The sequence below is a fragment of the Amblyomma maculatum genome, chromosome 1 (genome assembly GCF_055883805.1).
Source record: "Amblyomma maculatum isolate TAMU_Amacu chromosome 1, ASM5588380v1, whole genome shotgun sequence".
Classification (NCBI taxonomy): Eukaryota; Metazoa; Arthropoda; class Arachnida; order Ixodida; family Ixodidae; genus Amblyomma; species Amblyomma maculatum.
This window is the reverse complement of record NC_139344.1, coordinates 14,235,626-14,263,025: the sequence shown is the minus strand read 5'-3', so window position 1 is coordinate 14,263,025 and position 27,400 is coordinate 14,235,626. Positions and strand designations below refer to the sequence as shown.

Here is a 27,400-nt window from a genome sequence, read left to right as displayed (position 1 = left end):
TGCTTAATGTTTTATTGGCACACAACCACACAAATTTGAGCACTGTGACAAGAGCAATTTATACCACTGAGAGTGAAGACTGGAAAACATTGCAAATTAGCACAATTATTTCCAAGTTCTGCTATGATAAAAAAAGAGTGCTGTTAAGTGAGCTTCACGGCATCAGAAGAATGTGACTGAGCTTTTTAAGCCTGCCTAACAAAAATAGCGTTTTCAGTTATTGCCTTCCAGTAACTGAATGCAAAGTGGCAATGATCAAAGATTAAAAATGAAGTACCTGGGCTTGAACTGACATTATGTTTATCAGGCTACCACCAAGGAGCTACCTTTGCATGTTGGTACTCGTGAAGTTGAATATAAGGTCAACAGTTATAAATGCTAGTTTGGTGCCTTTGCAATCATTAGGTCCCACCAATGGCAGTAAGTGCTACACATAATGAATGCTTTAAATGGTACATTAAACACTGTACAATAGCTACGAACCATTTAGCTGAATCAAGCTGTCTCTCTTTCAGGGTGAAACAGGGAGGAAATCCCCTTGGTGTTCAGTGCATGAGCTATATTTATGCACCCAACCCACTCATACAATTTGTGAATCTGTTTTGCAAAAACGAAGACTTTAGACAAAAGCCTACTTTAAGTGTCATAGAATTCTTTTACCTCCCATTCTTTAACTAACTAGGAACTTGCTTCAGAATCTACTCTGAAATCTTGGTCAAAATCTACTGCAAAACATACGAATCTGCCATGAAATTTTGTACCTATATTGGGACACATGAGCATGCTTATTGTCAGTCACAATTATAGTGTCCTCTTTACACATTTAAGAAAACTTAAAAAAATAAAAAATATGCAGCACAAATTATGAATACACTTTGATGCTACATCACAAAGATAAGTTGATATGTCGCAATTAGCAACACTGACAGTATTGCAGTCCACATTGCAGCATGCTGCTAATGTGCCTAACATAGGTCATGAATGCGTCATATGAAACGTTGGCACATGCAGCAAGAACATGCGGGGCTGAAAACTTCACTGGTAAGCATGACGCACCACTAGGCACATTTTAAGATGTTGCTAGCACGTGCCTAAATGTGCCGATAGCCCCATGATAAAAAGTAGGGCCGTAAAATATGTGACAAGTGTGGAAGAATTGCCTTTCTGGCTTGACATCGATGGCACAAGAGTGACTCTGTGCCATTAGAGACAGCACAGGGCGCAAAGTTTCCTGTCCTGTATGTTCTTCCCCTGTGCCTTTGTCCTGGACTGGGAAGTGGTAGGGTAGCGGGGGATAGTGTAAATGGCACACTAGGCTATTTTTATATCATATGCTTGCACCTACTCCTGGAGATAAGATGGTCTGGCTAAGCTTATTGCATTGCCAACCACACCTAGATGTAAAATGTGTGGTGCAGCGACAGCAAACTTGATGCAGACTTCTTTGCAAATAATAAAGCGTGTTTTACGCATAATTCATTTAGGTTTCTGCCTGAGAATACTATTGGCATGATTACAAAAATCCTTAGGCATAAAGTTGCCTTAACCATTGTGAGATTTATCAATACTAAACAGCTTTAAAAAAAAATGTTCTCAAGCAAATGAAAATAACTATAGATTCAGCCATCACAAAACCAAACAGTTCAGTTTTTGGTCAATAATGATGGTCAATTCATATACCACTATGAGATTAGCAAGGCTCTCACAAAATTAACAACAGACATAACAGACTTCTATCCTTTCCAGTGGCCTTCTCGCAGCAAAAATAGGCATTTAATTAATTTTGTGCAAAATCATTGATAAGCACTCAGCAAAGGCTGTGCCTAAGCGGCAAAAATTAAAACTGTGCATGACAGCAATGAGATTTTATTTCTTTAAATATTACTCCCAAAGCATGCAGCCTCTTGCATACCGACAAGCCTGAAAGTCGAACCAAAATGTCTACGAAATTAGAAAACCTTGCAGTGGTTTATACTACAGCAAGCAGTCAACACCTGCCCATTCACTGAAGTCACACATCAACAGTTTGCTGCGAAAAATGAGCACAATAGTTGGCAGTGTCCATACAGTCAGTGCTGCTGCTGTAGCCATACGGCTCCGTGTCTGTATGCCAGAATGTCCTCGAAGCGGGATGAAAGCCTTGCGGAGACCATGACATGTGTAAGGAGGAAGCTAAAGGGATGTAGAAGGAGAGTGCTTTCAAGGCCTCAGTATGACCACAGCCTTGAGATCTGCCCCATTCAGGACAGAATCGCTCCTTCATCATGACGTTGTTGGTCTTGGACGCAGGATCAGTCTTCCGCCCTGATGGAAAGAATTACCAGGTGTCACACTGACAAGCATCAAACTTCAGCACTGCAATGAAATTCCAGAGGCCAGACATTGCTGGCCATCATACTCTTACACAATGGAAAGATGCGATGTTGTCATGAAAAGGCACATAATACTTTGCAGCAAGATTCATTGTGGTAATTAATAAAAGAGTGCATACATGTTCAGCGGTTGCAATGGCAGTATTTTGGAGCAGGCTTTGATCTCGCAGGACTGACCGCATTCAAATCAGCGTGAGATCTGTCACAGAACTGCTAGTCAGAACTTGCCTCAGCAAGCGGTTGGGAGTTTAACCATACACCAACACATGCATGGGCATCTAGCAAAGATTGTGGAGCCCCGAACTGTCACAAAAGTGCGAGACTGACTGTGTTTGAATCTGGATGAGATATAGCACATAAGTGCTAGTGCCAATTTGCACCAGCCATTGGCTGGGAGCCGAACCATTAACAAAGACATGCACAGGCGTCCATGGAAGTGGGTCACACTATGAAACATCTTGAAGTGATTTTCCAAGTCTGGTGGCCATGATATTGCATTATCACACATAATAAGTCATTAAGCATCCCCCTTTGGGTAATTTCTTTGGTGCAGGAGCCTAACACTGAGAAACAAGATAAAAATACTAAGTTATCGTGCTCTGCGTAAATGTACTTAACTAATCAGGAGCCCAAACTCTCGAGTATTTAAGCGCTAACCGCATGAGGCGACATGCCGCGCGACGGCTGAGGGCCGCCAAAGCATTGCTGCTTGTCGCTGTCACTCAGTTTCTGGGTTTGTAGAAAATTTCGAGTGTTGCCCGGAAGCAGCTCGCATGGCAGCCAATCGCAGAAGGCTTTGGAGTGCTCAACTTCCATTCTGGCTTTTTTTTTTTTTTTGTGTGTGTGTGAAGTTTGTTTTCCTAGTTCGGTTTTGGCGAAGAACCTGGTGCCTGCACGCGCTCACTTTGTCTGATCCGTGTATATACGAGTGCATCGAGACAATTCAGTAAAAGCTTGGAAGGGTAATAAAAAAAAAAAAAAAGGCTAGTGTGGCTAGATATCGTTAATTTTCTAAAGGAGCAGGAGAAAATCACTGCTTGCAATGCAAGTTGGCATCGCAGTGTAGTAGCGCACCACTGCGCCATAACCCTTTAAAATGCGATGTGTTGCAAGAAATTTCATCAGTGTTTTATTGTACTTTATGCTGTTTAATGTTAGAAATGGGATATAGCATGATTGCACTCCCCTTGACCGAATGACGAGGCGGCAGCAACAGAGCAACGCTGAAAATGCGCCTCTCTGTCGCCCCATTGCTCCACGCGGTATGCACCAGCGACGACAGGCGTTGGCGGCGGCGGCGCGCGATGGATCGCTAAGGGTTGTTGCCTCATGCGGTTACCGCTTCAGTCCCAGCTTTGACAGCACAGTGACAAATATTGTTTCGGTGCCGGGCATGAGTTTGTGGGATAAGATCTAGGCCACAGTCACTGAATCTCAATGAAGGTGAAATGTATCAAAAAACGAAAATACAAGTGCTAGACACAACTGACAAAAGCCCAGGATGCAGCTTTAGCACAGCACATTAAGTTACTATGATCTGGTTTGGCGTGGCACTTTTCAGCAGAAAGGGCACATATGCCTAGTTGGGCGCTATGGTAGATGGCAAGCACACACTTGCCGCTGTGCATGTGCACTTGGTGGTTAACCAAATTTACTAAGACTAGCGGTTCTGCCCAAGGCGATTTCTGGTCCGATTCTGAAAAGCTTCAACAGTGCTTGCACCACGTTACCTTGGAAAGGCGGCACATACACAGATAAAAATGAATGTAATGTATTACGCTATGCTAAAAACGGATCCCTGCAAAATGTAGCACTATACTAAATATTTCCGAGCTCCAATGCCAGAAGGCAGCAGGACGTGACAATGGCTCACAATGGCCCCAAACTTCAAGTGAAAACTTGAAGTTTGGGGAAAAGGCACTACACACGGAACAGAAGGTTGCAGAAGAAATGAGAATGTGAGGCAAACCAGCAGCTGAAATTTCTCAGGCTTCAAAGACAGTGTGAGTGGAATGCACAGAGCCAAGACATAGTGTGAACAAGAAAACCATCACTTTAGGACTTTTCTGGATACACTAGCATCAGCCTCCTCAAGACTAGATTTTGTCAGGCCAGTTTTTATCACTCACTGGATACAATCAATTTTCCAGTCCCGGACTACTTGCCGACAGGTCTCGGCCTCCGCTCTGACAGGAAGTAGTGTTATAGTCACATGACCTTGCAAGCTCTCTCCACCATTTGCTTTTAGCAGATGATACTGACCACTAGTCACCATGACGCAGTTCTTTGACAGTGAGGCCATGCGCATGTTTACCTTTCGACGTGCGTGTAATAATCAAGATAGATAACAGAGCACGAATCAATTGGGGCATTTCGCGAACAGAGCGTAACATGCCTGAATATGAAGCGTTTTACAGAACTCAGTTTGGCAGCGTTTGCTTGCCATTGCTGCTCGCAAAGTTCTTCAAGTGCCCAGCTCACTGCGCTCGAAAGCAGGCGAAAGCTTTTGCAAAAACATTTACACAGCGGTTCACTTGTGACACTTTCAGACCTGCACGCTGAAAAGATTGCTAAACAGGTGAACTTCTGGGCAGCACGAACAAAAAGTTTGTGCTTAGGGCTCTGGATGCTTTCATATGAAGTGAAATTCAACAAGAAAGTGAAGATGCAAGATTCAAATCTCTTACATCCACTTATAAACCAGCTACGAAACTAGTGTCATTGCTTAAACTCCATATGGCCGCCGGCGCAGGAGCTGTACTGGTGGGCAAAGCTTCTGCCTGCCTGAGAAAATCGAACGCCAGACACCTGTCAGCAAGTAGTCCAGGATTCCCTGGGACTGCCCGGGACTGAAAATCAAACCTACTCATTGATCTAGAACAATCGGCTGTGCTTATGCACGAGAAGGTAAAGTAAGATGCTGCAGAACTTAGATCTAAAGTCGGTCACAGCGCTCACGGACTACTTGAATGAGTGCTGGGAGAGTGGTAGCATACCTCAATCCTGGAAGCACACCAACATGATTTTTATCCTAAAACGCAACAAGAAGATCAACCTCAATAACCAATCTCGTATACATCCTACTTAGGTAAGCTAATGGAGCATGTTGTGATCAATAAACTGCAAGACTATGCCGAAGAATACTTGCTTCTGCCACACACCATGGTGGGCTTCAGAAGGGGACTTCGAAGGATGTCAAGTTTCAACTGTCACATGACATTATTGACAGGTCTAACAAGGTAAACATGCAGGCCATCATGGATATCGACCTAAAGAAAGCATTTGACAATGTCACCCATTATACTATACATCAGGGCCTTTCTCGATGAGCGCACGGTGGAACTGCACATGGGCACTCTGAAATCAGACTCGATAAAGCTGGAAAACAGGGGTACCCCTCAGGGGACTGTCCTTTCTCCGTTCCTCTTTAATAGTGCACTAATCAAGATCCCAGATAGACTCATCAATATACCAGGAGTAAAGCATTGCCTATTCGCCGCGAGATCGACCTAGAGGTGGTGCCACCGTCGCTCCGATAGTGGGGACCGGCGACCGGCGGCGCTCGCAGAAACGCACGCAGCGTATGTCTGCTTCCAAGTTTACGGCGGATTCGTTGGCGATGAAAACGTGTCTTATGCAATGCATTAGCGATTTACTCTTTAGAGTGTTCGAATATTATAGAAAGCAGAAAAAAATATTTCGCCAATGCAGCAAAAAAAAAAAAAAAAGAAAAAAGATGCGCAGATTTTAGGAAAACAAGGCATGCGACCACCAGTCTCTTAGATTTACTGGCATCGTTTTGCATGCTTTTTGCGTTGTACGGCGCTCACAGGCCTGAAACTTGGGCTTGAACATGACATATCCTATCGCCTTTTCAAAAGCGTGTGCGTGTCTTATACGAGTGAGACAAGCAAATTTAGTGTCAAGCCCATGGAGATCAAGGTTCGTGCTCTGACCTGCAGTACTTTAGATCGAATCAATGCATCCTGGTTCATTATATCGAACTTGACTCGAAGATTAAGCAGGTGAAATGTAGCACTGACAGCGCACTGCCCGGAGGGTTTCCGTAGACAGAGTGGATATCAACTCTGGCTAGATAACCAGGCAAAAGTACTCCCCAAAATGAGACTACGCCGACACTGTACTGGAAACCTCGCTGCACAGGAAAGCTGACTGCTCACGTGTAGAGCCGTGAGTGGACTGAGTTTGCCGAACTCACAACAAGGCGGATGCTTCTTGCGGCAGAAAGTCTGGTGTTGTGCTGTGAAATGACTAAATGATTTCCTGAAACTGAGGGAAGTATAAGGAATTTCTGATGTGCGTGCTGTTTATAAATGGTAAATTAATAGTGTAATTATTTTTTCAATGAGAATGAATTTCACCATGTGACAGAACTTTTACACACTCGACAAAATTTAGGACTATCAGCGATTAATTTTCAGTAATGTTAAAGTGGAAGCTACGAATCAGTAGCTGTGAAGACATCGTAAAAACAGCAGTCGCTGTCATGTTCTGGCAAGAAATTTTGAGGGATGATTGTTTTATCATTGTAATTATTGATGAGCAGTGACTTTGGGTGGTTCTGTCGTTTACTTCCAAAACAGGTGCCAGATATAAAACTATCCTGAAAGAAATGGAGCTCATCTTATCATGAGACTATAAATATGTATTTATTCCCGAACACCGATAGTTAAGCCCTTATGAAGCTATTTACTCCCCTTCTGAGAAACAACCAATTTGCTCGAAAGGCAGCACAGACAAAAAGGGGCTATGATTCTAGCTAATGGGCTACCAGTGTACATTGATCTATGTGTATTATGTAATATTTAGTGTAATAGGTGATTTGTTTCTCAAACGTTTGAGCATTGCTCTAAAGCGAAATGTGCTCATTACCACTGTTACGGATGCGCAGAATCCTTCAAGAGAGAAAAAAAAAAGAAGAAATGAAATGCATATATGGGTTTAACGTGCGACATTGGCTATATGACGGATGATGTAAGGGCGGGCCTTGGTGTCGTTGACCACGTGGGACTGCTTAATGTGCAGTCAAATGCAGCGCCTTTCAAAACGGCCGGGATCGAACCCCCCGCTCTCGAAATCAGCAGTCGAGTACCCTACCCGAGACACCGTGACAGAGGTTTAACAGCAAAAGAAAAAAAAAAAAAAAAAAAAACTAATATATATATATATATATATATATATATATATATATATATATATTGTGAGCCTTCTGTGGACCTTCTTTCATTTGTACATGCCATGATCTTCTTCTTTCATTTGTACATACCATCATCATTGTCCCGCGGCGCCTGGGTTCGTGATCGGATTAAAACGCTAGACAAGGCTTCGCTGTCCTTGCCGTCACGACCTCGCCGTCTCGACCTAGCCTTCTTTTAGAAGTGGTGGAGGTGCTGGCCCGACCTATGCTGATCTCGACCTGCGGGCACTTATTCGAGCCATCATCCGCGAGGAGCTCCAGGCCCTCAAGCCTGTCTGTCGACACGGGTGCGATCACTCTTCCGCAACATCTAATGACGCCGGTCTCTGCAGCATCATCAAAGAAGAGCTGGCAACAATCACCGAGCCTATGACATCTGGCCCTCCAGCACCCCGCTCAGTACCGACTTACGCGCACGTCGCAGCATCCCCCCCCCCCTCCTTTAGTTCCCCCGCCTCGACCGGCACCAACCTACAATCACGTCAATGCAATAGCGACGGCTCAACCTGCACCACCCTATTGTGCACCTTGGCGCCCCTCCCGACCAATTTGCTATTACTGTGGCATTAGAGGACATATATCCCGCGTCTGTCGTCGCCGCCTCCAGAACGAGCGCCGTGGTTACGATACCTTTGAAAGTGACATCCCTCCAACGTCATATTATCAACGCCGGTTTATTCCAAGCCCACCTCGAAGATCATCCCCACCTCCAGAATCCTCGTCTGAGCCTCGTGGAACCCATGCATCCCGACGTCGGTCCCTATCCCCATACCGCCGCTCTGTTTCTCCACTTCGACCAGCAACAACTGTTCCTTTCCATCATTCGAAAAACTAAGCGATGCAGTTTCCGGAGGTGAAACTGCACTCTGCGAACTTACCAAAAGTCCTTCAGATCGCCCGTATAATGTGATTTCTGTTTTCGCGGAAGGATTACCGGTCGAAGCATTGATTGATACAGGAGCTGCAATTTCTGTCATTCACGCTGATTTGTGCTACCATTTGCGAAAAGTGACGACACCATATGATGGGCCTGAACTCCGTGGAGCCAATGACGTCCCTTTGCGCCCTTTAGCAAAGTGCACCGTACGAATTGTTATTGACGGCGTCCGCCATCATGTGCAGTTTGCTGTGCTCTCACCATGTGCGCATCTGATGATTTTAGGATGGGATTTTTTGTCAACCGCTTCGGCGTTAATTTCTTGTGGCGACCGGGTTATCCATATGACAGACAGCGATTTTTCATCTGAAGTTTCTGAACGACATCATCCCCTCGTTGCCATCGCTGATACTGTTTTGCCTCCTCAGTGCGAAAAACTGCTTACCGTTGTTTCTGACCACATCACTGACGGGGACGTACTCAACGCACCATCTTATCGTCATCTTGCACGCGGTATCACCTTCCCGTCTAGTCTTGTGAGGTTCTACAACGGCTCAGCGACAGTAGCGGCCACTAACACTTCACGTGAATCCCTCGTGCTCCCAAAAGGAACTTCTCTCCCCTGCATGGTGGATGTTCAACCTTTGTCCTTGATGGTGCTCACCGCCCCTCTGCCTCAGCGCTGTGTTTCGCCAGACGTCTCTCTTTCTATTCTCACAAAGATTATTAATCCTAACCTCACGCCGAACCAACGCCAAGAACTGCTGACATTGCTTCGACACCACCAAGCCATTTTTGATGCCACTTCCCCACCACTGGGATGGACTAGTGTTGCGCACCATCGCATCATTACTGAAGGTAACTCTATCGTTCGCCGACGGCCTTATCGGGTTTCCCTCTCTGAATGAAAAGTAATTGAAGAAAATGTAAATAACATGCTCCATCGTAATATTATTCGTCCCTCGACAAGCCCATGGTCCTCCCCAGTAGTGTTAGTTAAAAAAAAGGACGGCTCGGTATGCTTTTGTGTTGATTACCGGGCACTCAACAAAATTACCCGCAAAGATGTATACCCAATGCCAAGAATTGATGACGCCCTTGACTCTCTCCAAGGCGCCGAATATTTCTCGACTTTGGACCTCCGCTCAGGTTATTGGCAAACACCTATGCACGAGGACGATAAAGAAAAAACCGCTTTCTCAACTCCCGATGGCCTTTACGAATTTAATGTTATGCCTTTCGGACTTTGTAACGCACCAGCGACATTTGAAAGAATGATCGATACTGTGCTTCGTGGCCTAAAATGGAGAACCTGTTTATGTTACTTGGATGACATTGTCATCTTTTCGTCAACTTTTAACGACCATCTCACGCGCCTGAAAGAAGGTCCACAGAAGGCTCACAATATATATAGTACTCAGACAACTATATTGTGGATACCGAAGGCACATAGTGGCTTGTTCAAACTGGATTTTGCTGTGTAGCTGTCTGCAGTCGCATGTTTCAACAGTTGCGCTATTCCAAACAAACGGGAATATACAATTTTTGAGCTTTTGCATTAAGTTGTTTTGATGGCAGCAACCGGTTTTGCTTTGACATGGCTCCTAACGACAGCGGCGCTTCGTTTGAGACACCGCTTGTCAAAGAATCTGAAGCGCCGAAGACCGCGACTGATGGTATGTCCTTTCCAGCGTGACATACTCGATATGGACAAGTATTTTTTATTTTCTTTTTAATGGAGCGTGGGGTAATAGCCTGTCCAAATTTCTTTTGTAAGAGGCAGCTAAGTAAGCAAGAACACACAGGAACCGCGAAACAAACAAAAAGCACTCTTACACGCCGCACGCGCGCAAGTAAATCTCTGCGAGCTGGCACGCGACGCGAACACGCATCCACACTGGGTGCGGTTCACTACTATGATGCTAGGTGGCGACTCTGCTCGAACTCGAGGCCAATACGTGGACGATATTACGGTGTGGGCAACATAGGGCTCTCATGGTGAAATCGAAGCCGCTCTTCAAGCAGCTGCAGACGTCATTCATGAAGACGCCAGGAAGGCAGGCCTCGCATACTCCCCTGAAAAATCGGAGCTCATAGTCTTTCATAAAGGCAAATTAAATGCGCCCTTTACGACAGCCATTATACAGGGCGTGGAAGTAACAGAGGTTCAAGAGATGAAGATCCTGGGCCTTAGGCTGCAAACAAACTCTGGAAGCGCGCCAACAATCAACTAAAATGGGCGGCCCACCAAACAGCCAGACTAATACAAATTACTAATAGAAAACGAGGCATGAAAGAACACGACCTCTTCAAACTCACAGACGCCTTCATCATAAGCAGGATTACGTACTCCCTGCCGTATTTAAAACTCCGAAGGAGAATAGGAGAGAGTCGACGCCATCATTAGAATGGCTTACAAAACAGCCATGGGCCTGGTTCGCTTGATTCCCAACGAAGAGCTACTTAAACTCGGGGTCCATAATACCTACGAGGAACTCAAAGAAGCACAACCAACCGCCCAAATAAGGCGCCTGTCTAGCACGCTCGCCGGTAGGAGAATACTTGAGAGACTAAGCATTGGGGCGAACCCCTACAAGACTTCCCTCAAACTATTCCCCGCGACATCCAAAAGAGTCACTATCAAACCTCTTCCTCGGAACATGAACCCCAACGCACATCAAGGCCGAAGAGAAGCACGCGCTAAGAGCCTGCACAAGACCCTTAGCCAGCAACAGGATGTCATCTACATTGACGCCGCAGAAAACGTGGAAGACCCTAATAAATATTCAATATATGGAGTTACACACCCCAGCATTAACCCAGCAAGACTGGGAATGGTGGAGACGGTTTCCATATCCAGACCGCTAATCGCAGAGGAGGCCGCCATCACCGTGGCCATCGCCTTTACTAATGCAACTACCATAGTAAGTGAATGCAAGTTGGCGATCAGTAACTTTGCTAGAGGTACGGTTTCCAATCTCGCCTCATAAATACTCACTGAAATAAGAGAACCTCCTTTCTTGAGAATATCGAACTAATATGGACCCGGGCTGAAGCGGGAATCCGGGAAATGAGGCTGCCCACCAATACGCTCGAGAATTAGCCGGCAAAGCGGTGGCGCAAAATAAGGAACTGGAACCCTTTGGTGAGCCAATCGTATCATACCACAAACGCATTGCACATTACAAAGCAATAAGAACACTCCCACCACCCCATAAAACACTGACCAGACAACAGCAAGTCATATGGAGACAGCTACAGACGGGGACCCTCCCCAACCCAAACTACATATCAAAATTCATAAATAAGGATATGAGACCCTTCTGCTCTTTTTGCGGGGAGAAAGATTATTTCGATCATATGATCTAAGCGTGCAAAGCCCATAAGCCTCCCTCAGAACTCTTGCCTGATCCCTCTGAAGAAGCTTAGGATAAGCTAAGGTCCAGCGATGACCCTGACATTCAGTTCAAGGCTGTCGAATGGGCCGGCGTCGCCAAAGGTCTCCACGGCCTGCAGCAGGCTAGCTAACTTCCCTCTATTCCTCCATACTTATTTACAATAGAGTTTCATTAGCCTCAGCAACATGAGAAGGTAGCCCCTGCTGGTGTGGGCAGCAGTTACTGAAAACTTGTTATGGCAGAGCATTGACAGAATTTCATAACAAGTGCCATTTGTACCAACTTGCAGTAGATATGATGCAATAGCACTATTTGGTGAAATAGGCACAGCATTCCTACCACAATATATTCAGAATCATATAGCTGGTTTTAAAATTTGCATGCTGAATGAATGCAGAGGCTGTACTTCTATCCTGCACTTGAACAAGTGCAGACACCTACAGCAAAAAAGGGTATACGAGGCATAATTCAATGAATACTTAACATGCTTGTACCCTAAACCCAATCCTAACCAATGGACAACCCTTGTGGTTGTTTTATTACTAATTCTAAATAGACTTGGCCACGACATGTACAGAAAAGTGAACATGCACAGTTCAGTGCGCTAATAGACCACCTGCAGAAATCTGTAAGTCAGCTTCTTCGCAAGGCTTTTTTTCCAACCAGAAAGTCTCGTTACCAGACGACACTCTCACAGTCTCTGTTGTAACGTAAAAAGGCAGGAACCTCTTTATGGCGCATTCACGCTGGCGATTCACGAAAGTGTGGCAGGGAGTCATGCTCGAGAAGCAAGCTGCTGGGCAATCCCCAACCCCTTCACCCTCTTTTGTAGCAAGAGCTACAGGCCACATTCTCGCCATTTCACCATGCCTGTCTGTGCCTGGCCAGTGGATGTCTGCCCATGCCTATCCAAAGAGCGAAAAGAAGTCCTGGGAGATGGTAGCTGGTAGCTGACATGGCCGAGCACTAACCGGACGTAGGGCTTCCTGACATTACGTTTGGCTGGATCTGTCAACTTGGGCCTCTCCTTTCATATGGGAGGATGATATCACAATCAGCCTGCCAAAACCACTGCATTCTCTTTATCCCTAGGCCACGCAGGCACGTTCATACGGCTCGGTTAAAATGGGGCTTTATATGTTGGCTGGTAGCTTACGCTATCACATCATCGCGAAGGTGGGAGAAAGAAAGAGGTGCCATAGTGGAGGGCTTCAAAACAACCGCGCGATAGGCTTTCACCTCATCACACTTTAGTGGTCAAAAGCGCCCCAGTCTCGCCATTTCCCCGTGCTTTTCTGAAGAAGAAAAGAAGAATAAAAAGAAGAAGAAGGAAAAGCAAAGAAAGAGAAGAAGAAAAAAAAGAAGGAGAAGAAGAAGAAGGCAGATAACTCGATAGTTGGTACAGGTGAACGACAACATCCAGTTGCTAGGACAGAAAGTTCGTTCAAATGTTGTGACAGTGGTGTGCCCCGGCGTTCAGCATAGAAACGATGTCATACCACTAGAAGTCTTTTACACCCAAATGAGAATTGTTAACGACGAGAGGCAAGGAGTGCTCATACATGAAGTAGTTCCCACATGGTTTAAACAAAGCTGAAACCATAGATTAAACTACTATGAGCAAAAACAGTGCCTTTACTTTCAAGCCGAATCTAAGCATAGCCATGCAGATTGCTCTCGCGTAACTCCAGGTTTAACCACAAGCTAAACCACAGCTAATGTTTTTTTACATATAAATGGGTGGTATTCAACCATGGTATTTTCTCTACACTTCTCCCTGAGCCATCTTGAAGTCAACTGGAGACATTCCAGAGTTTACTTAAAAAGGGAGAACTTGCCTCTGTTCCTTTCTTCAAATAATGAGAGAGTGGCATCTGAGAAGCAGACCTTTCATTCGGAAAACAAGCCCTGCAGAGAAGCTGACTTACAAATTTCTACATATGGTTCACTCATTTTTTTTTCTTTTAGTTTCGGTTCACAAAGGATATGCAAACCAAGGATGAGCTGGCAAAAGGCGTTACAGAACATCTGACTAAGGCCTGCCCTCCTAAAAAATAACAACAAGCATTCAAAGCATTTGACAACAGCCGAAAATATATTACATGCTAAAATGACACTACTATACACAAAATGGAATGGTTCTCTGGAAAAAAACGAAAGCAATATTTACTGACACAGCACTGCTAAGACAGTAGCATATCATGCACAGCTCTTTTATATCTTTGGTCATTTCTGTTTTCTGTTGCGATAGAAAGTAGCTCGAGATAAACATTTAGAAGTCGTGATATTGCGAACGTCAACTTTTGGTGGCCATAATTTGTGCGTGACATTGAGACATTGAAGTTAATTGTTGGAAAGTTGTACGCTCTAGGCCCAAACTTAAGATAAATGAAAACAGCTATAGAGAGCAGGTTCTAACAGCAACAAGTAAAGGTGAAATCACTTTCAGTGCAAGCAAACTACATTCAATACAACCATGAACATTCACCACATGAGTTCACTTCCACTGTAATAAATCTCCAAAGGCACCTTGCAAACAAAGATTGATAATTCTTCAAGACAGACTAGGAGTAGTACCTCTAGCTGAGCTTGCTGGTGCGTATACAAGAGCACAGAGCACTGACAGGGACTGAGTAAGGAGATGGAATAAGTGCTTTCCATTCTCTCACTTCACCCGCCATGGTGGTACAGTGGTTAAGGTGCTCGACTGCTGTGCTCAAGGAAACCCGGCTGCGGCGGCTGCATTTCGATGGAGGCGAAAAACTAGCCGCCCGTGTGCTGTGCGATATCAGTGCATATTAAAGAACACTCCAGGTGGTCAAAATTTCCGGAGCCCTCCCCACTATGGTATCTCTCATAACCCGAGTCGCTTTCGGACGTTAAACCTTGTAAACCAAACCATTCTCTCACTTCATCTTCACACTTCATGATCCTGTATCTTTGCCAACAGAGAGCGCTTTGGTTTTAACAGTGTCTAAACGTGTTCTAACAAGCAGTTTCCTGGGTAGAGAACAAAAATGCGTCTGGTGTAGATGGATATGGCAGAACAAACTGTAGTAACTAAAACCCGGTTCCCCTATCTTGGTAGCAACAGCAGGAGATAAAAGTCTCTGCCAAGATGAACAATACTGTGTAGGTTACTTACATCATCACATGACATATTGAAGTCCGACAGGACATTTCGGACCCTTGAAACAATGCTGGAGGTGGTGCATGCGAGTTAAGGAATTGAACGTTATGAAGCAGTTTTGTTATGTCGAACACTATGGACGTTGGTTGAGAAAAATCATAAAAAGGATAGGTAGAAAGCCAGTGAACTCATACTTTCCCTTTCCTCGATACTGGCAGTGGCAATAAAACATACAAACTGGACAGCAAAAAGGATACATAGATGGTGTGACTACTCTTTTGTGAATGCCCATCAGAAACAGGATAACCAAGATGATGCTGCTGATGGTGAAGAACATGTGATTCATCAACGACTGCACAAAGGTTGCCTGAAAAGCAAGCGATCGCTGTCACAAAACATGTATTCTGTTACTCTTTTTTACAGTAAAAGTTGTGTTTCTGGACTTCGACAACATTTTTTATTGCAAAATGCACAGTTAAGACAAACACTGTTTGTGCAAGGTCTGGTGCACAGAAAAGAGTGAAGGCAAAGCTGTACTGCTGCAATTTTCATTACGGCAAACCTCAGTACACACTACCATACTCGTTTGCAGCCCTGAGCATACTATGCGTTTTCCTGACACTCGCACTGCACTGGCAGTGTGGGTAGCATAGTGAATAAATTGAGGGGGATCATATATCCTCACTGCCCACCATACCATTAAATGTAGCACTTTGTGCACATAGCACAAAGCTTCAGAGGTGCGCACTGCGTGAGCGCTCAACACGAACAGCTGGCTCCATCAGGCAAGCGCACTAGCAAATTTCGGAAAAGCAGGGCACTTCCAAGCGCACTCGTTCATCAGAGCACTAAATGCTGCGCACACAATGACGATAACATGGTATACTGCCATCTACTACACTACGCGCTAAGATTTGCAGGTGCAGTTAAAATGTAAAATAAAAAAAAAAAAGTACAGCGAAAGTACACGAAAACTGAACGCTCTAAAATAGAACTGCAGCGAGTGAATACCTGAGATGTGATGGGGTCCATCAACCACTGCCATGCACCTATTGCTGTGCAGATCGAGCTTATGAAAAGAATTACTGGAAGAAAAACAACGAAGGGAAGTTGATCAAAACGTAAGAAATGCAGTCCGAAGATTGACCACGCTAACAACAGACGTGATGTTTCAAACGCAGCCAAGAAGAAAAACCAATAAATTACTTCTCCAACGCTTCGTCTGCGGGTTCAAGTAGCCGATCACTTCCGTTAGGCGCCTTTCGAAAGCTTTAAGATCTGGGCACAGAAAAAGAAATAAAAACACATAAAGTTTCCATGCGCTGCATAGTGGTGCGCATGTGTTCACGAACGGTCAAGTTTACAAACTCTTCACCTTCACAAGCTGTTTGTTCAAGTGACATCTTGGTGGCGTTTTTTCGTAGGTACGTACAAGATCTGGGTAACAATGCGTGATTTCACAACAAAGCCACGCGAGGCTGGACGCACATATTCGCTTCTCCGTAAATACAACACTATACAACCCTCTGCAAACTCACTGGGACTGAGTACTGTGAGTACTATGCGACTGGATAGCAATGCAGACGCGCAGATGCAGACATCACGGAGGGGACGGAAGTAACGGAGGGAGGGAGATCCGAACAAAATACCAAAATACGGTTACTTACGGAAGTCTAAAAAAAGTTAGCTTCAATATATTTTTTAAAGTAAAACTTGCTATACAAATTAGTTTTTATTTGCAAATAGTTTTTATAAAGAAAGTAAAGTATAAATGTTGTTACTTTTGTTTTTGTTTTCGGTTTTGAGATCAATTGGAATGTTTCGTCTGCATGGTGTTCGGTCTCTCTCAGTAGCGTAGCCAGAAAATTTGTTTGAAGCGTGCTTCAGAAGAACAGTGCTGGGGAGTGGGATAGCTTACGTCTACTCTTAAATATATAAAAAATACAAAGCTATTTCTATTTCATTCAGGAAATATTGTTGGTATACCTTGCCCAAGCAGGAGAGGTCGGTACAATATAATAGTGTCTTCGGTTGACGGCACTCGTGGAGCACTGTTGTAGTGCCCGACAAACCAACACCGCCACAATTGCAACATTTCGCAGCATGCGTTGTCGTCTCTAGTTAGCACTATTTCTACACACCATTTGTAGAAAAGTAGGATAGCCTCCGAGACAGATAAGAGTCTCTGAGGCTATGCAGGAGAGCACAGAAAACTCCACGAGTGCCGTCAGCTGAAGACACCATCATGGTGCCTTCGGCTGAGGCGCACATCCCCCGCGCCGGTGTGTAGGAACTGACGTCAAACATGGCATGAGTAGATGGTCCCTGTGTCACCTGTGTGCTCCAGTCGAACGTGTGAAGAACACGGAGAGTGCCGTCGTTGTTCGTGCTGTTTATTATGCATAGCCTCCGAGACTCTTGACTATCTCGGAGGCCATCCTAGGTTCCTAGGCACCTAGCGACGCCGGCGCATGCTGCGAAATGTTGTGATTGTGCCGGTGTTGGTTTGTCAGGCATTGCAACAGTGCACAGTGCGCACATTGTAGACCTTCAGCTACACACAGGTCGTCGCTCGGTGGCTGCGTATATGGCAGTGTATACATTGCAGTTGCTAACATGTTCATCATTTCCAATTACTATACGCCCACTTGAAATGCTTCCTTTCTTTTTTCTTCGTCGAATCTCGCTATCGGCCGCTTTAGAGCAAATACGGATACGATGACAGCGGCGTCTGCGCGCAGCGTCTGCTAGCGCGCGCTGCACGATGGGATTGCACTACGCTCCTACCGTCGGTCCCCACATGGTTCCCATGGTGGCACGGTGCCACACACTCATGTCGTGCTCGCTCCAGCCGAACGTGCGGCACTGCACTAGTGGCGACCAGCCGAACGTGTGGCAACGCACGAGTACGCAGAAAACTCCACGAGTGCCGTCAGCCGAAGACACCATAAGCATAAGTGTGTGTACAGACAGAATGAAGAGTATTGTTGAATTCCCCTACAAAATGAAGAGTATTGTTGAATTCCCCTACAGACGCAGTTGCAGCGTCTGGGGGCCAGTGACAACAGCCGAAAATAACGGGTGGGTTAAATGATTTAAAGTGAACGAGAATCCGTTCCAGGTTTGAGACAATATTTATGGGGTGGCAGAGCAAACTTTCATGAGTGGCGATAAGCCCCCCCCCCCCCCCCCCCCCCCCCCCCCCAATGCTGAAAAAAAAAAAGAACCGAAATCCTTCGAACACTTTGAGGAACACGCTACCTATTACCAAAGACCGACCATCGATAGAGAATAACCTCAAGGCATTGTTCACAAAATTTCCTGCGCCGACTGCAACACTGGCAACCCTAAGGAAAGAATTCGACATCATAAGAATGATATAAGGAACTTAATGCTTAAGACAACGCAACAGCATTCCGACCACAAACAAGAAAAAAACAACTTCAATGAAACATCCTTCCTGGAGACCGGGTTCTACATTACGGAGAATCAAGTATCACCGCAACCACCTCCTCTCTCCCTTCGCCCCAACCGCCTCCCACCAAGGCCCCTACGGACAAAACGTAGCGAAAAGATGAGGAATAATTATAAAACATTTGTTTTGATATGTTGTAATAGCAACATACACAAAATGCTGAGCGCTTAAAGAACAAAACACCGCGGTGGCGCAGTGGTTAGGGCGCTCGACTGCTATGAAGGACGTGGGATTGAATCGCCGCGGCGGCTACTTTTGGATAGAGGCGAAAAGCAAGGCTCCTATCTGCTGTGCGATGTCAGTTCACGTCGACCAGGTGGTAGAAATTTCCGGAGCCCTCCACTACGGCGACTCTCATATAGCCTGAGACGCATTGGGACGGTACACCCCATAAACCAAAGAAAATCAAAGCAAAGCAAAAAAAAAAAAAAGCTTTGCCATGGATGCAGGATTGGAAATGACGCAACGACTGCGCTTCTTACAACAGCTCGACCTAGAGTTCCCGGCTTTCCGGAAGCAGTTCTTGGAACGCAACATCATGGGTCCTCGGCCGCCGGTATATCGCCAAAAACCTGCAATAGCTATAATTCTGTACTTTTAAATATGACGGCATAGCTAGATTCGACAGAGACGCTAGGGTGAAGTCTTCCTTATGTTCAATTAAGTCTGAACCATTTGGGCGCTGGGGGAGGGTGCGTTCGCAGAGCGGGTCGCTCAAAACGCGCGACGGAGGTGGGGAAGGTTGGCGTGTGCTTTCCAGCGATTGCACGCCGTACGCGCGTACGAGCTAGAGATGACTGCTTTTAATGCATTTTCCGCCTACTTTGCTATTGCTGCTACCAGTTGGTCGAGCTGGACATGCGACCAGCTTGCAACAACAATGGCACAATGGGCGAAAAAGTGCATAACAGCGGCTCGCTCGCTCTCGCGCACACGGCGTGCAACCTCCGCAAAGAACACACCAACCAAACATTGTTCACGTCCAGCATGACCAATTCGCCGCAGCAATGGCAAAGTAGGCGCTCACGAGAGCTCACGCGCTCTGCACGCGACCTCGCCAATAGAAAGAGACGTCACCCTTGTTTGGACGCCAGCCCACGCAGGCATGCCCGGAAACGAGGCGGCACACAAACTATCCCGAGATCTCACACACCGGGTTGGAGGAGTGCCACCGGAGCAAGGCAAACGAGAGGACCTGATTAACTATAGCGAAATAACAACGCACTATAGGCTGAGCAGGAGGGTCCTACCCTCACCAGACCCCATTAGGCAAAGAAGAAGCAATAGCACAGAGAAAGCTACAGACAAACATACCCGAACCCAGTTCTAGTCAACCATATAACCGGAAATACGATCAGACCTATGTTAATCATGTAGGGAAAGGGGATCATTAGATCACATAATATGGGAATGTTCGAAGTCACCAGGCAGGGCTAAAAAATATAACTAAAGACGCCTGGGAGACCCTTCTGCGAAGCGCAGACCCGAGCCCAAAGAGTTCGACTGGCCGAAGATGCTGCCGGGGTCCAAGAACTACCGGCCTGTAACTCAGGCGACTGTCCCACCTTCCGGGTCTAACCTCTGAAGAGCGGGATAGTCACTCTGTTGGACAAATAAAAGTTATATCTCTCTCTCTCTCTTTCTCTTGCATGTCTTTTATTATTATTGAAAATTTGCACGCGAAGTGAATCCCGAACTGAGAAGTGAGTTAGGAATATACTTTATTAAAGGAGGAAGGTTTGGGGCCGTAGTTCGAGGATGAGGAAGAAGGGGAAAAAGGTCGGTGAGGTAATAGTTCAACTCCAGAATCAAGGGTACAAATCGGAATCAAGTTGGGAGAAATCCACGAAGTAGGGTGAGAAGCCCTGGACTACCATAGGTGGGAGAAAGAAGTTGAATGAAGACGATAGCGTCTGCGGATGTACGATGTTTGGCAACCATGGTGTCTCTGCCTAGGTCAAAGGAGCAGTGCCGTATTCGATGAAATTGACCTGGCTTGCAATTAAGGAGGCAATACGGGCGTTTCAGTAAGCTGCGGTCATGAGAAATCGGCAGTAGTGATCGCGGGCGATGCGGTGCTAGTATTTGTGAAGATATGAGGAGCGTATGCAGCATTAGCGCAAAGCTTGTTAATAAAAACTTCTTCAGCCCGAGAAAGCTTGGAGGTGTCCGTGAGAAAATCCGGAGGAGTATTGTCATGAAGCCGGCGGTTACTTGCGCGATTGAGGTGGTTGAATCAAAAATCGTGAATGGCAATGTTCACCTGGTTGCATGGAGCTTCGGGAGCCACGCACGGGATGTCTTCATCAACGAGGTCCAGCGGAAGAGTAGAAGAGAGCTGCCTGGCCGCTTCATGAGCGGACTGATTGCCTGTGCCAACATCAGCGTGGCCTGGAGTTCATACGACATGAGTGTAATAGTCACGCTCTTCGAACATGGACACATGCAGTGCGACGGAGCTAAGTCACGATTAGGTTGGTAGAAGTAGGTTCATTTAGCTCAAGTGTGGCGGTATAACAGTCTGTGATTAGTCTGATTTGGAGTGAAGTTTGGCCCATGGCTTATATAAGATTCAAGTGAAGGTATTTTAGCACATCACAAAGACCCAGAAGCTCACTGTCGGTTCGAGTAACCCATGGGGCGTAACAATAGAGTGCGAGAACCATTGAAAAACGGATACTCTGGGCAATTCCAGGCTGTTGCTAGTACGTTGTCTTTTAGGGATGCATCTACATAAATGTCCACTCCGTCGTCAGCTCCAGCTGACGTTATTCGTTGCACTGCAATGAGGCGTTGTATCAGGCGCTCAGCAACGAGGTGATGTAAGGGGGCTGCCATGGGGTAGGGGCAGTACCTGTAACGTTAAAACCCCAACATTATTTTTCATGTTTTTACAAGCCGCTAAGCCAGCAAAAGAGGGTCGCTGTGGACAACATGGCTGCACTCCGATTTACAGGCAGCAATACGAAAGGTAAAGGCGACCTGGCCCAATCAGAGTAGCACGCACTACATCACTGTGTTCCTACATCCCTGTCCATATCATACTGTACCGACGGTGGCACAGCAGCATATCATACTGTACCGACGGTGGCACAGCAGTGCGAGCACAATCACATAGTGCGCGCCATCCTGATTGGCCCATGTGGATCTTTAGTACTTTTTCAATAGCTTGCGGAACTTGTACAATTGCTGCCTTTGTTGATATGTGTATTTCGTTCGAACATGCTTTTCTGCGGTAAATAGGGAGAGGGGAAATGAACTGATAAATGACGAGGAAGTGAGTTCTGAAATGAATGAATTAATTAATTATTGTAATGAAACTGATGGCTCTCGGCAACTGTTTGGGGAATTAGGGGGTGTGGATTTTTTTCGATTCTTCACATCTTGGTTCTTCTCTCTTTTTTGTATCCTTCTGAGCTGCGCGTTGTTAGTTGGTTTCTCTTACACTATTCGAAGCAGGCCACTCGCACTGCCGTATGCCGCAATGGCATGCGCACCCTAAACATTTTTACACCTTTCTGCGTGCAAAAAGAGTGCTCGAATGTCCGCGGGCTAACACCCTACGTGAAAAACCGCAAGGCAGGGCTAAAGCACGGCTGTTTACAATCAGGGGTCTTGTTGGCTACCCAGCGTTGTGTAAATGGAAGAGGGGCACATAAGAAAAAGTGAAAGAGAGAAATGCGGTCTGGGAAAGCCAAAAATCGCTGCAGTAGTGTTCTGAGAACAGTGAGGGCTGCCGCGCGCTGCGGCCTCAACAAAACGCATCATCCGCTTTTCGACGCCAAACGAATGACATTTGCACAACGGAGAATGTTCCACGCTGAAGCAGTGTTGCTCTACTCGTAGGGTGTTAGCCCGGGGACAGCGAAAAGTGTAAAAAAAAGGTTAGTGTGTGTGTTGCGGCTTTTGACAGTATCTGGAGTGATAGGGAGGACATGTTGCCATGTGGATACGTTGAATTTTGTGCCTTCCTCGTGAAAACGATGTGCAATGCTACATTAGATGTTATAAGTATGCTGTAAACTGTTTCTGAGTGTGGGTGCATTCGTTCTGTTTGATTAAAATAGTAGGTGCATAGATGGTTATGCTTTCCACATCATCAATTTTCAAACGACGCTAATTCTTCGGAGGAGCGCCAATAAGTTTGGTCCCTCTATATGCTCGGAATGCAAAGACAGCAGCCCGATCTACTAAGCAGTGATGTGAGAATTAGACTGCTACCTTTTTAGGCATGGGAGATTAACTTTGAAGGTGCGTTGTTAGATGTGTGGCACCTCGCCAACATACTGCGGGTCCGGTACAGAGCAAGCCGAGGGCACAGCCAAAGTTCACTGCGCGCCTGCGCTCTTGTTCTGAAGGAAGGAAGGAAGGAAGGAAGGAAGGAAGGAAGGAAGGAAGGAAGGAAGGAAGGAAGGAAGGAAGGAAGGAAGGAAGGAAGGAAGGAAGGAAGGAAGGAAGGAAGGAAGGAAGGAAGGAAGGAAGGAAGGAAGGAAGGAAGGAAGGAAGGAAGGAAGGAAGGAAGGAAGGCGCATGTTATGAGCCCGAGTGTTTAGAAAGCTGCATTACACAACGCTGCACTAACACGAGACCTTATTAGAACCCACTGCCTTGCTGCAACACCAGAGAGCGGGCCGCGCGCACGAGGCATATGTATACTTCGTCTCACAAGATGTCTGCAGCATTGCGAAAGGCAGAGGAGCCCTTGGAATTGGGCTCCTAAGTGCCTCTCGCCCCTGCGCACATAGAGAATTGTGCTCCTACTGTCACCCCTGCCTATTTTGGGGGGGCGAGAGGCGTGTGGGAGCACAATTGCCTATTGTAGTGCGCGCGATCCTGATTGGACCGGGGTGCCTCTACCTTTCGCAGTGCTGTAAACATCTTCGAGGCGGAGCTTTTAAAGGCGCTCGTGGCCACGCGGACAATTAAAGGACTAAACCGCGCGCGACCATGGCCTCCGAGATCACCTCCGTGCGCGCGTTTCTCGCGCGGGGGTGTACTCGGAGGCCATGGCGCGACACAACACGACACAGGGCGCACGTAAATGGGAGAATGTTTTTGCTAGTCCTGAGCTCGAAATCACGTGGCACGTAAGTGACGGCTACGGACTTCTACCTGTTCTTGCGGCTTTTTTATTTCTTTCCATTGGGAGGTGGTAAGCGGGATACAAAATCTCTGTCAAGTCCCATTCGCGGGAAGAATGAAAGGAGGGGCTGGCAGGCTGACCTAACGCTTCGGGATGCGACACAGACGGCGCTTTGCTTCGGAGCGCGTTGAAACGAATGACGGATTCGAGCTGCTCCCACCGCTGGAGTGGGACCGCGGTCCCACTCCAGCGGTGAAGAGACGACATTTTTGGCGATATTCATACGCCTACTGCGCCTCACTAGTTTAGTTTATAAATGTGACTTTAATATATTTGTAAACTTTATTTCCTCTCCTTTCTAATGGTGCATTTGGTTTATAAATAGCTGCAACCATGTTTAAGCTGTAAAGGAAAACACAAAGGTAAGAAACGGCTTTTCAGCTCTACTTGTCTCGGGAAAAGCAAAATTGTGCAAAATCTTTTGCACCTAGAAAAAAACCGTTCGAGATGTTTTGAGATTAGATGTTAATGAACAAAGTTAAGCATTTTTATTACTGTGTATCGCATGTTTATTAGCCACGCGCCTGTGAAAAGTGTATAAAACAGGTAATTATACATACAATAACTTTCAAGATACGCATTCTGCTGCAGAGATTTTTTGCGCAGTTGGAGGTCGTACATAGTTCGCTTTTTCCTGAAAATATCATCTGTCTGCTTCACTTAGTGTAAAAGTTATTTGTGATCAAACTTTGCGTTTTTTTGTAAAATTGCTAAAAGTAAATGCTAAACTGTTCAAGTAATAAGCTTTTATCTGTGCTGAAATTTCGCGTGGAAAAACTTTACACCTCGCTGTCAGAGGATAAGCATCGGTTTTGTTCTACGACTCTCGAGGAATGTGCACTGTCAGGATGATTTCAGCAAATTTTTTCGTGGTTCACTTGAAGCGCGCGAGCTCTTCATGAAATATTTTAAGCATGATTGAAATGATCCATGGCTTGTTTGTTTCTGGCGAATATAACTTAAAGGTTCAGGCTTTCGTTCCTTTATTCAACCGGTAACAATTATCAACTACAAAGTGTACAAAAAGCAAATAATAGTGAAATAACAGAGCCACGTGTTATAAATGTGGTAGGTAGCGCCATCTATGCAATTTTATGTGCACTAAAATGTCGCAGTTCAGAAGAATTACGAGGATGGCGCCACAAACACCCTGAATCGAGGGGTATTTACCAGAGGGTATTGTGCTTCTACAACGTTTTCCCTTTGCCCTTTCCTTTCCATCGGGCGAGAGAGGTAAACACTGGCGAGTTGGGCCCAGTGGTTGGGTCGAACTATAGGGCCTAGAATATACAAGTATATTCTAGGCACTATAGTCGAACTGAGGTGCAGGTGCTTCGCGCACTCAGGTGCTTCGCGCATGCGCAGTAGCGCTACTTGAAAATGGTCCCTTGACAAATGTACACTTCCTTGCTTTGAGATTTATTTATAGCCTCGAATTAAGTGTGTCATACTGTTTGTGTGCCGAAACATTGCCAGCTAAGGCTCTCGCGCTACTTACTTACTCTACTTAGCAAGATATAATAGTGCCGGAGACATTGAAAATTTTTTTTTTTCTGGTTTGTTTTGTAGTCTTGTAGCGCCCCTCGCGCCGCGCTTTTATCACAAACGGCACGGCACTGGACAAAGAAGAATTTGGCACTAAGCGTCTCAGTGCAAGCAGCGAAAAAAAAAAAAAAAAAAAAAAAAAACAGTTCGAACCCGAACGCTGTCGGAGCTGATTATTCCTCGTCTTAGCTCCGCCACAAAGCTATCTTCAGATGTTCGCAGTGTTAGCATTTTTGTGAGGGTGTGGAATTTAGTCTTTTTTTTTTCAGTGGCAAGAAGAAAAAATATCTTCCCCTTTCTACGATAAAATGAATTGTAGGGCACAGAACTATAACACTGCATAAATTAATATAATATAATTTCAAAGACCGTCTCCCTAGGAGAAATTGCACGAATACTTGTACCCTCTGCCACTTTACTGGTACAGATAAAAAGTTTCGACACTGTGCCAAGTACAACTTGAAAACCTGAACATGCACAAGCATGCCTCTTCAACCTTCCTACTGAAGTTCCTATATAGCGCAAGCAGTGCAGGCTCCAAAGAAAAGGAGAAAAAAAATGATATACTGGGCGGCCGAAGATAATCACCAGCGTTTCAGTCATGTTTTTTTTTTTTTTTTCCCGAATGTTGTGTTCCGGTGATGATAGTAAAGGTAATGTGCAGCAGTAGCTGCCGGGGATGTTTTCGGTGAATGGGCAAGTAGGAAACAGCCATGTGAAGCTTCTCCAATACAAAAATGTGATGTTGAATCGGGTTTTGCCACTGCATTTCCGTTATTCCCTTCACTAAAAATTAAAAAAAAAATAAACGATGAGGCTCAACGCTGCTGAACCGAATGTCGAGCTTTAGCTCAAATGAGAGAAGCCACTGTAATCAAGAGTTCGACGAAATGCAGTCTGATCAGGTGGTGGCATAAGAGGCGCTTAGGAGCACAATTGCCTATTGTACGCGTGATCCTGGTTGGACCAGCTGAGGTGCCTCTGCCTTTCGCTGTGCTGCAAACGTCTTGTGAGACGAAGTATAGGCAAGAGAGAGAAGGCTCTTGTCCCATTTTCGGGGTGCGTATTGTTCGAAGTAGTGGTGCGGTGGGGTGAAGAGGGGAGTTCAATGGGGCAGCCCATGCTGCGCAGGACAGGGACAAAAGTCCTCCCCTTCTCTGCCTGGACACTGATGTGGAGCCGCAAAAACTTTTCAAAGTCCGCGCAGCAACACAAGAAAAGCCTTCAGGCAGCGCTAGTCCAGAGGGCTGGGTGGCTGGGTACTCAATTCCTCAGTCATGGATTAGTGGTGTAGCCTGGTGGCAGAATCTGAACTACTTCCAAGATGGCGACCGTTTTGCTAGCTTCCACCGCCGGTTTATTCACCCGACCACTGGTATCTCTAAACCCCAGAGCTTCAGGAAGAGTGACTGCGCCTGCATCGACTGCGCCTGCATCGAGAGTATAATATGGTCAATTGTTTCACTGGAGTTACCACATACAGCACATGCGTCATCTTCATTGTTAAATTTCTTTTTGTAGCTGCGTGTTCTAAAGCACCCTGATCTAGCTTCAAAAAGTAAGGCACTGCCTCTTGAGTTATCAAAGAAAGCTTCCTTCCTGATCTGCCTTTTCCACTTTCGGTATAGTTCCACGCTCTGTTTCTTTTCCATCGAATTTATCCAATTTTTACCTTCTGTGTTTTTCACCTGTTGCTTAACGCTCTCTAATTCTTCGTCCTTGTGACCAGCATACTTACTGGTTAGTTTCTAAGTCTTTTCCTCCATTGTGAGTCAACGCTTTTTAGGTATAGGCATTTAAATACTTTAGCTGCCCATCTGTTACTGTCCAATTTCCCCAGGCGTTCCTCATACAATATTTTACTCTGAGCTTCCTGTACTTTGAAAAATGCCCAACCCATATCTCCCTGTACCGCCTCATTTGTGGTTTTGCCGTGGGCACCTAGTGCTAATCGTCCGACGGCTCTCTGATTTATTTCTAATGTCGACTGTACCTCTGATTTTAGGCACAAAACCGCATTTCCGAAAGTAAGCCCGGGAACCATAATTCCTGTTCAAATACCCCTCAAAACCTCATACCTGTTGTATCCCCACAATGCCCTATGCTTCATTATCCCGGCATTGCTTCGCCCTTTGGCCTTAAGTGATTGCTGAGTGATTGCCCGCAGTCCCCAAGGAAGCGAGAAGCGCCCGCGCGGCGGCGCGCTGGTCGGCAGAAAATGGCCGCTGCCGGAAGCGGCTAA

The 27,400-nt window shown here is 45.8% G+C and overlaps 1 protein-coding gene across 1 annotated transcript; it reads right to left on the bottom strand.

Annotated features, from left to right (window-relative positions):
- Positions 1-1,497: 1,497 nt before the first annotated feature.
- Positions 1,498-16,611, bottom strand: LOC146201798 (nuclear envelope phosphatase-regulatory subunit 1-like). The gene is made up of 6 exons (XM_084587748.1): positions 16,371-16,611; positions 16,202-16,273; positions 16,007-16,080; positions 15,253-15,362; positions 15,011-15,065; positions 1,498-2,304 (listed from the first exon to the last, which is right to left on the bottom strand). Exons 1-6 carry the CDS (start codon positions 16,396-16,398, stop codon positions 2,263-2,265), a joined length of 381 nt encoding a protein of 126 aa, XP_084443874.1. The 5' UTR covers positions 16,399-16,611; the 3' UTR covers positions 1,498-2,262.
- Positions 16,612-27,400: the final 10,789 nt, after the last annotated feature.